The 14,854-nt window shown below is 43.5% G+C and overlaps 1 protein-coding gene across 2 annotated transcripts; it reads left to right on the top strand.

The window, feature by feature from the left end:
- The first annotated feature begins 1,713 nt into the window (after positions 1-1,713).
- On the top strand, positions 1,714-14,682 carry SFRP4 (secreted frizzled related protein 4). 2 transcript variants are annotated; one of them, XM_027071637.2, is made up of 6 exons: positions 1,714-2,430; positions 3,777-3,857; positions 3,961-4,026; positions 6,152-6,350; positions 9,631-9,694; positions 10,481-11,047. In XM_027071637.2, the coding sequence occupies exons 1-6, from the start codon at positions 1,986-1,988 to the stop codon at positions 10,499-10,501; spliced, it is 876 nt and encodes a 291-aa protein (XP_026927438.2). In that variant the 5' UTR covers positions 1,714-1,985; the 3' UTR covers positions 10,502-11,047. The 2 variants fall into 2 exon arrangements, with proteins under 2 accessions (XP_026927438.2, XP_026927437.2); XM_027071636.2 differs by lacking the exon at positions 10,481-11,047 and adding an exon at positions 12,076-14,682 and having other exon boundaries at positions 1,718-2,430.
- Positions 14,683-14,854: the final 172 nt, after the last annotated feature.

Here is a 14,854-nt window from a genome sequence, read left to right as displayed (position 1 = left end):
AAATATTTTTCAATAAGCCAGGGGGTTTCGACTCACTGGATTCTACTGCTGGGAATGGCTTCCGATGTCATCCGGGTTATCCCCTGTGCTTGATATTTTGCTGGCCTGGTTTGGCATCTTGGGAGCTTGGGTCCCGTTCTAGCTGAAACTGGCATACCTCTCGAGTTGGCGACTGGCGACGCTGTGTTTGGACACTCTGGCTTCCCCTAAATAGAACCTGACTCCTTGGATGAATCTCGAAATAATATTTGTGTCATTTGTCCTCTCCACTTGCCATGTTTAATTTATGTGCCCTAAAAAAATAATAATAAGACGGTGTATTTAAAGTGCTTAGCCCCATACCTAGCCCGTTGTAAATGCTCAATAAAATGTCAGCTGTAGTTTCTGTTCCTTTTATTTCTTAATCCTGGTCAGAGTCAAACTAAACTATCGTTGTGGGTCACAATGTGACGACAGCTAAGCTGTGACCAAGCTAAGGTTTGGAAAGAAAACAAACAAAAAAACAAAACAACAACAAAAACACCAAAACCAATTACCTACTGTGTGTTCAGGATTCTAATTAGACTATGTTTTTAAAGATTTACATTTAGAAACCACATTTTCATATTCCAACACCCCATGAAAATACCACATACCGGAATTCTTACTGCCTGGAGATTAATATACTTGCAACAATAAAGCCTCCTTTTTGTTTTGTTTTGGTTCTTGTGGAGACCTGAGCCAGTCGTGGGTTCTATCACTTCTTCCTACTAACAAGAAAAAAGAAAACAAAATATACACGCTTGCTTTCCATAGTACACAGGTTCTCACTCAATGCAAATACTTTCTTTCCAAGCACATCAAAAATCAAGAATTTAGGCTGCTGGGTTGGAAATCGCTTTGGGCATGAGGGGGGAAAATTTTTTTTTTTTTCATATTGTCATGTCGGCACTCTTCCCCTTCTCCTGGGTTTCGTTCACGTTGGACAGAGAAATAGGGAGTGAGAAGAAGGAAGGGGAACGTTGGTGGATGGAAAACATTTCCACACTGGAAGATGCGATTACTACACCTCTGGCAGCTCTGTTTCTGGAGCAGGTACAGACCGAATGCCATTCTGGAAAAAACCTGAGCCCCAGCTACTGGCTTCTAGACACAACAATAACAAAACCCAACTCCATGCAACTTGGGGGAGGTTTGTTTCTACAAGGTGTCCATCCTGTTCCAGCAATGGCTCCCGGGTCCCACACCGTCGTCTCGCCGCTCAGCGCTCCTCACGCCCCCTCCTGGAGAAAGCAAGCGTGTTTCAGAATTAAAGGGCGGCCGAAGTTTTCCTTCCCCTCCAACTCTGTACTCGGGGAACCTCTAAGGCAGAGGGCGCAAAGTTCAGCTTGGGCCCAGATCGCGTCCTTCCCTCTCCCGAAATCATCTCCTGCACCTCTTGGATCCGGCGTCCCAAACGACTGCCAGAGACTCTTTCTCTTGGTGCGAAGAAAAAGGACTGGCCAGACTAAAAAGGAAGGGACTTTGGGGAAATGCAGGATTCCAGCCCTGGGCTGCGGCCCGGAGGAGATGATGTCACCGCTCCGACGAAGCGAGGGCTGGGGGGTGGAGGGGGGGGGGGCGGCCGAGGGGGAGCCCGCGCCGCGCCCGCCGCTGCCAAGGGAGCGTTCGGAGCCCACGTCAGGGGAGGTGTCGGGATAAATAGGGTCTCGCAATGGCCGGGGCCGGCCGCGCTCGGAGCTGCCGGGGCCGGGACTGGAGCTGCCCGGGCGGGTCCGCGCCCCGCAGGCTGAGGGCCGGCGCTGCTCGCGCTCGGTGCGCCGGACGCCGGATACCCCCGACCGGCCCGCGAGGCCCCGCACCGCCGCCGACGGCAGCGCGGGCGGAGAGCCTCTCCGGTGCCCCGCGGGACTTCCTCCTCGGGGAAGGGAGAGCGAGAGCCTAGGGGGGCAGGGAGCCGAGGGCCCCTTCTGCCTGTCGGGGCGGCGGCGCGCTAGGGCAGTGCCATGCTGCTCTCCGTCCTGGCGGCGTTGTGCCTGGGGCTGCGCCTGGCGCTGGGCGTGCGCGGCGCGCCCTGCGAGCCGGTGCGCATCCCCATGTGCCGGCACATGCCCTGGAACATCACGCGGATGCCCAACCACCTGCACCACAGCACGCAGGAGAACGCCATCCTGGCCATCGAGCAGTACGAGGAGCTGGTGGACGTGAACTGCAGCGCGGTGCTGCGCTTCTTCCTCTGCGCCATGTACGCGCCCATCTGCACGCTGGAGTTCCTGCACGACCCCATCAAGCCGTGCAAGTCGGTGTGCCAGCGCGCGCGCGACGACTGCGAGCCCCTCATGAAGATGTACAACCACAGCTGGCCCGAGAGCCTGGCCTGCGAAGAGTTGCCGGTCTACGACCGCGGCGTGTGCATCTCGCCGGAGGCCATCGTCACCGACCTCCCCGAGGGTGAGCCTGAGCCGGAGGGAAAGGAAGGACCGAGGGGGATGAGGGGGCATTCTTGGCTGTGGTTTCCACGGGAGAACCCACCGGGCGGCCCCTTCTACCGATGCCAGTGGGTGGGTGGGCTGTCGGTCCCCCCAGCCACCCCCCCCCCCCCCCCGCCACCCAATCTCACTTCCGACAATTGGAGGAGGTGGGAAGGGCGGTGACCTGACGTGGGTACAAGTCTGCTCTCCCTACAGAAACGTAGGGGGCGGAAGAACACCATGTCCCATAGAGAATGTAAGGGGGGGGGGCGGGTAGGGAGGTGCTTCTAAAGAGAGCCATTAGCATTTTCCTTGACAATGATAGAATAATAGCAACGAACACATATATAGGTGGGGTCCGAGCCAGTGTTCAGCGCTTTCCGTGTACGGCTTAATGCTTAAAACAGCCCCATCAGGGTTCTCCACTTAGTGCTAGCTCTTGAAAACTCTTTTTGGGGGAAAAAAAAAAAAGCAGGCATCACTCCCCAGGAGGAGTGCAGTTTGTAAATTTAGTCCTTCTGGAAAATTGTGATGTCTGTTTCACGGTCGACATCTTATCTTGCGGCATCTTGGTTAACTGGATATCAACTTCCGCTTCCTTTTTTCGGTCATTTTGCTGCTTTTCTAGGACGAAGGAACAAATAACAAATTTAAGTCCACTTCTTGAAGTCAAGCCTACGAATATTTTTGCATGCTTTTTTTATCCCTGACCCAGGTTACTGAACTTTTAAAGAGATTATGCTGTTGCCTTAGTGTAGTTTCTGAGGTTATGTCTCAGAGCATTGTCCATAACGTGAAGAAAGAGAAGTATAAGGAAGGGAAAATCGAAACTCTTCTCTAATTCAGAGCTTTAAAGAAAAACATATTTGTTGCTTAAATTATATAAATGATAGAGGGTTATGCCTTGGCCGGTGGGGGGTGGGGGGAGTCTTATATAGCTGTGGACTGTTTCTGCACTGGGAAATGAGAGGTGGAGATTTGGAAATATTCGGGATATTTGATTAGTGTCAACTGTCCACTTGGAAAAACCAACATTTTAAAATGGATTTGGGTGGGAAAGTTAGCTGTATGTGTCAGCCAAGTCAAATGGACGGGCATTCACATCAATTTGTGCTGGATGGGCAAAACCTCACTCAAAAGTCTTCTTTTCTAAGCCCAAGAATGTCTGTATGAAAGAAGTAGTTGACAAGCCGATGCCACTTTTACAACGTAGTATTATTCTTTGGTAATGCCGTGTTAGTTCATTTCTCCAGATGGTTCTTTATTCCAGTGGGGTGAACGGGCTAAGTCACTGACCACACCCATGCGGCTGTGTGTGTGTTTCAGACGTTAAGTGGATAGACATCACGCCAGACATGATGGTACAGGAGAGGCCTCTTGATGTTGACTGTAAACGCCTAAGCCCTGGTGAGTTCCTTCTTCTTGAAGTCCCTTTTTTTTTTTTTGCCTCCTCCCCAGAGTGATTTCCGAACACTTTTCCAACTCTCTGCCTCTCTTTCGTCTCCTTCAGACCGCTGCAAGTGCAAAAAGGTGAAGCCGACTCTGGCGACGTATCTGAGCAAAAACTACAGCTACGGTAAGTCGTCCGATGAAGCCGTTCACTTGACGAGTTGGCCAATTACAAAGCCAGTCACGAAGCCAATCCCAAAGTAAAGAAAGCCAATCCCAACGTGGTTCACGATGTGGGTTCTGGAAGGCACAATAACAACTATAAAATGCCTTGCTCTTCTGGGTAAATCAAGCAAAAACAACGTAAATTACCCAGGGAGAACAGCGATGTGGCTCAGGGCTCAAATGTGACATCAAGGTCCTCTTGGTCTCGGTGAGAGGTGCCACTCAGCCAGGACAGCCCAACTGACTTTTTCTTTTCCTGAGGTTTCCTTGCTGCAGGAAGGATGGGTGAGTGATCCATGGATTTGATTATCTGAGGCCCAGAGGCCCAGGAACTAAGACCTGCCCATGTTTCTTTTTAGTTATAAACACTTATAGATATTTAACACCTAAAAGAAACTGTAGAGAAATAGGTTAATCATGAGACCCTCTGGCTATAAGTATTGACATCGTTTAAATGCCCTCCTCTCTTATTTGAAAGAACAGTCAACACGGCTATTTTCAATTTTTTTAAGTAAATGTAATTCTACTGTTCTCATTTGAAAGTAAATTTAATTGAAAATATGTTCTTTTAAAATATCTGACTTGTTTTATGTTCCTTTGCATTTCTTTTTTTTTTTTTTAATGTTTATTTATTTATTTCTGAGAGAGAGAGCTAGAGAGCGAGCAGGGAAGGGGCAGAGAGAGAGGGAGACAGAATCCCAAGCAGTCTCCCTGCTATCAGCACAGAGCCCAATGCGGGACACGAACTCACAAACCTTGACATCATGACCTGAGTTGAAACCAAGAGCTGGACGCTTAACCGACTGAGCTACTCAGGCACCCCCCCACCTCTGCATTTCTTAAATTACTTCTGCTAGAATAACAGAACTGTTTTGGCAAAATGGTCATTTTATTTGTTAACTTTGTTTTCCATATTTCAAACTGAAATTTGAAATCATAAACCTTATGTTACATATCGCATGTGAAAGTAGGAAGATCATGGCAATATAAAGGGCTGAAAAAATAACCTCTTAGTGAAGTTGTTAGATTTGAGATTATAGCCAATGTGGGTAACTCTACCAAAAAAAGAAAAAAAAAACAACTGACTTTTCCGGTAGCTTTTATTGTTGTCGTTTGAAAACTGTTCTTTGTAGATATTACGTTAATCTAAATGATTTTGCCCCTCCTCTGACACTATCCAGCCCTAGTTGCTAATCTGAGTTTCACTGTCTTGCTGTCCACGGTGTCATTGCCACATAACTTCTTTGAGGATGAAACCATTTTCTATTTAAGTCCGTTGCCTTCTTCCTAAACCAGCTTTCTAGGATGGAATCCAAGACAGAGATCCATGCTAGGCTGATTACAATTCCATGGAAGGCAGTAATAGCAAGGGACCAAAAGGGCCAAAATTTTAAGCTTGATCAGACAGTGATTACTTAACAGCTATCCGTAATAACAGTTATACATCTGCTTGCCGCAGACCTCGCTTTGACAGTCTGTGAAATTAAAGGATTAAGAATAGTGATCTTCAGAGACTCTGTCCAGGTCACAAATGTTACAGCTTTAATAACTTCCTTTGGAAGACAGGAAGTCCCAGCATCAGACAGGCGGTTGGACCATACAAATTGTAAAGTGGCTTGTGACTCTGAGAACATACGATTCTCACTTCCGATAATCACAAGGCAGAGTCTACTTGTTTCTATGAAATTTTTACTGACGTTCTATGTAACTGAATCTCCTGATATGTTCTCAGCAAACAAACATCCAAACAAAACTGACGTCAGGTTTTTAAGGCTGAGAAAAACCTGCGAGGTTCTGTTTTCACATCCTCCCTGTAGCCCAGTGAGGAGCAGCCGCTGACCCAGAGGCAGAGCCCAGACCGAGCCCGCCTGTCGCTTTGCTCTTACGTCTTGCAGGCTGATCCAGAACTTTAAAGACAATGCTGACAGTATGATTGTGTGGGCTTTTGGCCTGCATCTGGGCAGCTTGGACATGACCATAATTACAGGAGGGATTCTTTAAGAGAGGCTCAGGGCTTGGCGTGAATACACCATCCCTATTTGTCTGCAGAGGCCTCATCAACACTTCCATCAATTTTTAAATTGCAGTCATTCACGCCAAAATAAAAGCTGTACAGAGAAGCGGCTGTAACGAAGTAACGACCGTGGTGGACGTGAAAGAGATCTTCAAGTCCTCGTCACCCATCCCTCGGACGCAGGTCCCGCTCATTACCAATTCTTCCTGCCAGTGCCCCCACATCCTGCCCCATCAAGACGTGCTCATCATGTGTTACGAGTGGCGCTCCAGGTAGGCACGGAGCGGGAGGGAGGAAACCGCACACTGCTTAATGGAAACGTGAATCCCATTTACCAGTCGTGGTGTTTTTTGTTTTTTGTTTTTTTTAACGGCGCCAGTAGTTCTTTTTACAAAGCAGTTTAAGGGGCGCCTAGGTGGCTCAGTAGGTGGAGCACCCGACTCTCGATTTCGGCTCAGATCATGATCCCAGGGTTGTGGGATCGAGCCCCACGTCAGGCTCTGTGCTGAGTGCGGAGCCTGCTTAAGATTCTCTCTCTCTCTCTCTCTCTCTCTCTCTCTCTCTCTGTCTCTCTCTCTCTCCTCTTTCTAAATAAATAAATAAATAGACAATTTAAAAATAGTTCAGTAGGGGCGCCTGGGTGGCGCAGTCGGTTAAGCGTCCGACTTCAGCCAGGTCACGATCTCGCGGTCTGTGAGTTCGAGCCCCGCGTCGGGCTCTGGGCTGATGGCTCAGAGCCTGGAGCCTGTTTCCAATTCTGTGTCTCCCTCTCTCTCTGCCCCTCCCCCGTTCATGCTCTGTCTCTCTCTGTCCCAAAAATAAAAATAAACGTTGAAAAAGAATTTAAAAAAAAAATAATAAAAAAAATAAAAATAGTTCAGTAAATAAAAATACAATTTCAACAGATGCCTCTGTTGCGATAATCACATAGCCTAAATATCATTTAATTCCCTGTGGCATTAAGGAACAGTAGGAATATGAGTATTTGAGTGGGATGCTTAAAAATCAATTTCAGAATTCGTTAAAGGACTTCAGAAATCGTAGGCAGATAAATTACTATGAGTGAAAACAATTCTTTTCAAATGATTCAAATCAATCTTGGTGTGGCAAATACTTTAATTTTTTTAAAGAGCTCTTTAATGATCAGGTAAAGATGGCCATTTGACACGACAGGTCCACATTTCCTTACACACAATATAAGTACATGACATTTGTTTGATAGATCATTGCGTACACACACACATTCGCACTCATGCTCACACACATATATCCGCGTACCTCTAGCTGGGAGTGTGTTTCCCCACATCTCTTTTCTTAGCATATTTTTATATATTGGTACATTCCTTAGAATGTAAAAATCAAACTCTTCAGACCAGGGTGCGGGATGGGCCCCCTAACTGGCTGCAGTATACATCTCCAACAGAATCATTCATATTTTATATAACCAGTCTTCCCTTTAATTCCCTGCCATTAATGCTCATCTGTTTCTTCTGGGTACAGCTGTGGACTGTTTTTTCAAAACACCTTTTGCAACTGACCTCACTTGAATACCTTCCTGATCTGTATTCTATCTTTCCTGATCTATACCCTTGGCTTTTTTTTTTCTTTAATGTTTATTTATTTATCTTGAGAGAGAGCAAAGGAGGGGCAGAGAGAGAATCCCAAGCAGGCTCCGTCCCTGTCAGTGCAGAGCCTGACTCGGGGCTCGATCCCACGATTTTAAGATCATGATCTGAGCTGAAGTCAAGAGTTAGACACTCAACCAACTGAGCCACCCAGGTGCCTCATGGGTATTCTTGGCTTTCAAACTGTTCTCCTTATATCTTGTCTCTCTAAAGAACGAATGAATGTTGACTGAATGTTGCTGGGCTCTTCTCTCGCATGGTGTTTGTACCTGGTACAGGACTAGGTGCAGTTCTGGGAATGTACCAGAATGCTAGTCATCAAATTCTGTTTGGATTCCCGTCATCCTTTCTGTTCATTTATAGATTTAATGGCATTCTGATGAAAATACCAGTAAAAACTATTTTCGAATGATCAGGAGTTATGTCTTCACACAATGATCATTTGGAAGCACAAACTGGCAAGGGCGTGTAAAGGACATTTTGAAAATAACCGTTTGGAAGGAAATCGGTTTCTGCCTCAGGAGAAACAGAAAACTGGAACAAAGCTAGACTGCTAAAACCATGTGGTACAAGAGTAGACATGCAGATAAATAAAACAGAGGAAGCATTCTTGAGACAGATGCTAATGCGTAAAGTACCGTATTAGGAAGGAAAAAGGGCAAATCCATTAGACGTGAGTATATTAGTTAGTAAATGTTGCAAATGTTTTTATTTGGAAAAATAGTACATATTTTCACTTTATACTAATACCATAAAATGAATTTCAAATGGATTCAAGAGATATTTTTTAAAACTTAATCATAGAGGGTAAAATTAGGTGAATAGATAGATGTATGAAATGTGAATAACAAAATACTTTGCAAACATGAAATTAATGTAAAAAATTACAAGAGGAAATGTCAATACATACCTTTGATGACATTATATCATGGACATAAAAATCACCAAAAAAAGCCAATAAAAGTTGAAAAAGATACTTGTAATAGTTATGGCAAAGGGAGAGTAGCCTTACTCTATAAAGAGTTCATATAAGTTAATATTTAACACATTAAGACTACAATATATAAATAATATGTACATAAATCTATATGGACACGTTCCAGAAGAAATACAAAGAGTAAATAAATTTACCTCTTTAATTCTCCAATCCAGAGTAAAACATGATCTGAATGAAAGTTCAACCATTCTGAAAACGATTTAGAAAACTTTGAGAAAGTACATACTCTTGGACCCAGTAATTCTACTTTAAGAAATCTGTCCTAAGGAAATAATAACCCAGTGCACACTAGTAAATATACAAGGATATTCAACAAAAAGCTGTTAATAGTAGCGAAGCAATGAAAGGGATTCAACAGTAGAGAAAGGCCTAAGTATCATTATTGCAATATTATGTGGTTATTAAAGCAGTATTCTAATTATATGAGAAAATGCATATAATAGAATGATAAAAAGAACTGTACAGTGGGATCTAAATATATAGTGTGATTTAAGAATATAGGTACAAGGAAGAATAAAAGGAAATGCTAGTAAAATATAAATGGGGGATATGTGGATTGTAGAGTTAAGGGTTATAAAGAATTTTGATTTGTAGGGGCACCTGGGTGGCTCAGTTGGTTAAGCATCTGACTCTTGATTTTGGCTCAGGTCATGATCGCACAGTCGTGAAAAGGAGCCTCACGTCTTATGTTTAGCATGGAGCCTGATTTAGATTGTATCTCTCTTCCTCTGCCCCTCTCCCTGGCTTGCACACTCTCTCTCTGTCTCTAAAAAAAGAAAAGAAAAGAAAAGGAAGGGAAAGGGAAAGGGAAAGAAGAAAAAAAAAAGAAAACAACGAATTTTGGATTTGACAGTTTTTTTGTATTTTTTTTAACTTTTTCCTTTCATAATCAGAATTGCTTAAAATAAATTCCTTTTTTTTTTTTTTCAGGATGATGCTTCTTGAAAACTGTTTAGTTGAAAAATGGAGAGACCAACTTAGTAAAAGATCCATAGTAAGTATAATTAGCAACCCTGCGCATATGGATTTAAGCGCAGGTAAAGAAATTCTATAGAACTGGGGATTCTTCCTTCACCTTCTTCCATCTCCAGGCTCTCATAGGAGGTTGAAATAGCATCAGTATTTGTCTTTCGAATAAGTAGTTAAGAACAAAGTTATTCTCACTTCAACCTCAAAGATGATTTGTTACATTCAATCTTCATCTAATGGTTATTTCCAGATTAAATTAGGGTTTGTTTTTTTGGTTTTTGTTTTGTTTGTTGTTTGTTTGCTTTTAACTATTTTAGAAAACAGTCAGGCACTTGAGCAGAGTTCACATCCAGCGGGATTAAAACAGACATATACATGTAATGGTGTGAACCCACAATTCTAAAATCCATGCTACTGTCTCTGTACAAAGCATAATCTATCCCCATATTTAAAATAGTTTTGAGACTTTTGTCAAAATAGATTATATATACCAACTGTAATCATTTTGTGGCCAAATCCATGATTTTTGGTGGTATCATCATAGAAATATTCGCAATGCAATTAGAGGATTAGAATAATTTTTTGCCCAGAGATATGCTGTCACACCAGAACTAAAGAAATCAGGTCATTGGTTTGAAATGTTTAAAGCATTCCCTCTCCTGTAAATACATTTAGATAGATGTAGGAGAATTTGTGCTGTCAGGTTCACAAAAGGTCCTATTGCTGCCTGTGTGAGGAAGAAGTCTATGTTAATACTGACTTAATGGAGAAGGTAGTTTGAACATAGCCTCGTCTACTCTGTGCATTTCAGAATAACATGACTTCCATCTGAGCTGAAAACCGTGGAGCTGTCAGGAGCATGCTTAGCCTTACTGGACAGAAGATTCTAGCAGGATGGGTTATCTGGTTTCCAAGACTACAGTGGATTAGAGGCATCAGTGTAGAAAGCAAGTCCACCATGAGAACCTGGGAGGAAAGAAAGCTTTCAAGAATCAAAGCTATTTAGAGGCCCCTGGGTGGCTTAGTCGGTTAAGTGTCTGACTTCAGCTCAGGCCGTGATCTCACAGTTTGTAGGTTTGAGCCCCGCTTTGGGCCCCACACTGACAGCATGGCGTCTGCTTGGGATTCTCTGTCTGCCCCTCCCCCACCAGCGCTTTCTCGCTCTCTCTCTCTCTCAAAAATAAATAAACTTTAAAAAAATAATTAGGGGCGCCTGGGTGGCTCAGTCAGTTAAGCGTCTGACTGGCTCAGGTCGTGATCTCGTGGTTCGTGGGTTCTAGCCCCACGTCGGGTTCTATGCGGACAGCTCGGAGCCTGGAGCCTGCTTCAGATTCTGTGTCTCCCTCTCTCTCTGCCCCTCCCCTGCTCACACTCTCTCTATCAAAAAATGAATAAACATTAAAAAATTGTTTTTAAATATTAAAAGAAAAGAATCCTAGCTGTTTGGGCCATTCACTTTTGCAGCAAATATTCTAATAAACTTCAGTAAGAATTCGAAGATATCACCATATAATAGCAAATGTAAGATGTTTACTATTTTAGAACAGATTAGAGTTGTGCCCTGGGAAGGTGGGGACAGTGTTTCTCATTTCACTGTATTTCTAGTGACTAGAGCAATGTCTGGCCTGTGGTCATGCTCAAACTCTTTGCTGAATGAAATATAACAAAGTAGGGGCATTTGTGTTACAATAAAAAGCAGTGTCTATTCAAGGAGCCTTTTTCAGTTTTTTCTTACATGCAGCTACTTAAATAAATAGTATTTCTTTCTATAATAAGAGGTATATCTTTTTCTATCAAGGAAACAACTACCCAGAATGCCTCATTTCTCCTGGGTTCTGGGTAGCTAGCACTTGAGTGGATTACTAGACGTGAGTGGGGTCTCTGTTTTCCTTCTGATGTAATAGAATTAGGTGAGCCCATCCATAAATGTGGGAATAGACCTTTGGACTTCCTAGTGAGGCTGGATAAATTTCTGCTCTTAGCCATATGTCAGAGCCTTTTTAGAAGGCTTTGCTGTGTAGGAATGTTGCATCATAGGGCCTGTGGGCTGGGGCTTTGGGCTCTGGAGTCAGACTAGGTGAATTTGAATCCCAGTTCTGACATTTATCAGCTGTGTGACCATCTACAAATAAGCTCTGTGTGCTCGTTTCCTGGTCATGACCGTGGTGTCCACCTAGAAGGCTGTTGTTACAGTGAAACGAACGCTTATCAAAACTTCCTCCCATACTGAGCCCTTCTCAAATCATCTGGTATATGCTAAGCGCTCAATAACGGAGGGTAGCTATTTTATTTGCTGTCACGATTCATAGATTACAGTGGGAAAAAATTGCATTAATTCTGATATTAGGGCAACAGCATGACATGATGAGATGCATCTGATGGTCATGTGTGCAAATTGCCTCCCAGCAGTGGGAAGAGAGGCTCCGGGAGCAGCGGAGGACAGTTCAGGACAAGAAGCGAACGGCTGGGCGTACCGGTCGTAGCAACGCCCAGAAACCAAAGGGAAAGCCGCCCTCTCCCAAACCGGCCAGCCCCAAGAAGACCGTCAAAGCTAGGAGTGCCCAGAAGAGAACAAACCCGAAAAAAGTGTGAGCCACCTGCTTTCCAGAATGGAGACTGCCTCTCAGGATGAGGCCAGGCACCCCCCAGCCAGCCTGGGGGGGGCGAGGTGCCCCTCTCCTCGCCTTAACGACTGCAGTCCTCCCCATAGACACATCGTACAGCAGTTTTCTTAGTGATACGCTTCAATTTTTTCTTTTTAAGCCACCACAAAACCCTAGTGGTAGGTATGTCCTTTGGTATGGAAGGTATATGAAAGCTGAGAGCTGGTGGACAAAGCTTCTAGCGGCATTCAGAGTAGCCTTCGTGGTGCGTGGTCTGTGAGATCTCTGGGTGGGGAAAGGGTGCTTTGGTCCTTACCATTTGACCTAATATGTGCATTGTAAAATGAATGCCATATTACAAACAAACCCCCCCATTTTTTTTTTTTTTACAATATGTTGTATTTCAGCTTGACTTCTGTTGTTAGAATGTTCGTCATGTTTCAGAATGTGATTGAAAATGCAATGATTCTAAGGAGGGAAGCAAGAGGAATGAAGAATGAATGTCTTAAAAGATCTTTCTATGTTTACTGTTTGCACAAGAATTTCTGTGATGAAAGGGAATTTTCGAACAATCTAGAAAAGTAGGATATGGAAAACTGTAATGTTTGTTTTTGGTTTTGTTTTTGTTTTTTTTACAAAGAAGCCTTTCACCTAGAGTTTTTAGCTAGACACACTCTAGAAACTAAAATAATAATGATGATAACTAAATAAATAAAAGGGAAAGGCAGACATACCACATCCGGATCCTTATTTTCTGGTTACCACGCCGTTGGGTGGAAAGGCTCTGAATTTACATTCCTTGACGCTTCTCGTTAGTAACCATTACATGGCACCAGAAACAGAGTGTGTTTCTCCTCTGATGCTTTATATGCCAACGACTCCACCCCCAAGAATTTCACACGGGTGTATGTGATGCTCATGTCATTTCCCAGGATGCCCTAGGCATCTTGATGCCAAGCCTGAAAGAATTTTCTCTCTGCTGGTAGCTGGTGCTTACAGAGGTGCTGTGGGCCCAGTGTGGGAGGGCCAGGACTCCAAAGCCCCTGGTTCTCAGCCACCGCCCCACACCAGCTCTGCCCCTGGAAAGGCAACTACGTTCACTCTTCCATTCAAGGATGTAGAGGAATGACCTGAAAGCTTACATAGAAAATCTCCTTTACGTTTACCATTGCCCCTGCTTCTCAGAGAAGGAGTAAGTGACATGTTGCACTCACACAAGATCATCAGACACATGATCTAATCTCACCTCTGTAAGCCACTGGGACGCAGAAATGAGGTGTGTGGGTAAGCCAGGGGAGAGTGGAGAAACGGGGCTAGTAAGAATGCCGGCATGGGCTCCCCTCTCGCCCTAAAAGTGTAACAGGACGCCTGTGTCACCACCACCCCAGGGCGGCAGAGTTAAAGGAATCCAGTAGATGGACTGACACAAGGGTACCAAGAAACACTCGGTGTATGTTTCTACTATATGAAAGGCCAAACTTCCTTGGCCCTTAAGGACTGCCAGATACGTGTTTAGGTGAGCATCCAAAGAAAGGCCATTAAAAGGCCCTGGCAGCCTAGCTTACTTCCTTAGCATTGTAGGGCTTCTTCGGGGAAGGGAATCAGAAATGGAACTCTTTGTGGGAATGGAGAAACAAACACATATGAAAAAACAAAAGTAAACACTATTTTCAGTGCAATACTGAATACAAATAAGAGTTTGGAGATGACTACATACTCAAGCACTGTTTACTTAAAATATTTAACTGAAATCATATACTGAATATTACACAAAACTTGCTACTTCATTAGGAACAACGATACATTATATGATACTTAACTGTGCACATTTATACATCATACGATATGTAATCGGGTGTCTGTATCAGTTTGATTAATTGATAAAAGAGTTAAGCAGGCCTCCAGTTATTATGAAAAAGTCAAAAACATCAGCCCACACTAAGAGTAATATAACAAGTGTGGTAGTGGTCTTTGTGTGAGGATCAGAGATTTATTTTTCTCCCTTAAATATTTTCTCCATCCAAATACATGTGAGAGGAAGTAAATATTAATATGTGGAGAGGAAAGCTGAGGTATTGAAATGATAATTATTTGAAGGTTGGATTGCTTATGTGAGGAAAAAATAGCATTTTTGCAATATTTTGATCAACAAATTTCATAATTAAGGACAATGGGAGGCATTTACTTTTTCAATAATTTTGTTGGTCTTTCAATAATACAGTAAACATGTATTTTCTAGAAAGTATTTAATATGTGCATAAAATACAAGTAGTGGAATTATAATCCTACCTAATCCTATCATCACTATGCAGAGGTAATTGCTGTTAGTATTTTGGTGTACAATTGTCCAGGTGTTTCTTACGCATTTATATAATGATTTGAGTAAAAAAAAAAACAAAAAACAAAAAAACAGGAGCTTGTTATACATATTGTTCATTAACCTTCCTTCTTCACTCAGCCTCTTATTGAGATGAGTTCTCATGGCAATAAAGCTGATGCCACCTCATTTATAATGGCTCCGTTGTAGTCCGTGGTTGCTTTACTCTACCAACCCTTACATTATGAGGCATTGATGTTGTTTC

Source organism: Acinonyx jubatus, chromosome A2, assembly GCF_027475565.1.
Source record: "Acinonyx jubatus isolate Ajub_Pintada_27869175 chromosome A2, VMU_Ajub_asm_v1.0, whole genome shotgun sequence".
NCBI lineage: Eukaryota > Metazoa > Chordata > Mammalia > Carnivora > Felidae > Acinonyx > Acinonyx jubatus.
Note: the sequence above shows the minus strand (reverse complement) of the source record. Positions and strands in the feature narration are given on the sequence as shown.

Coding starts and splice junctions, on each gene's coding strand:
- SFRP4 (XM_027071636.2), top strand. CDS start 1,986: ATGCTGCTCTCCGTCCTGGCGGCGTTGTGCCTGGGGCTGCGCCTGGCG. Junction 3,858..3,960: donor CTGTAAACGCCTAAGCCCTG/GTGAGTTCCTTC, acceptor CGTCTCCTTCAG/ACCGCTGCAAGTGCAAAAAG. Junction 4,027..6,151: donor GAGCAAAAACTACAGCTACG/GTAAGTCGTCCG, acceptor TTTAAATTGCAG/TCATTCACGCCAAAATAAAA.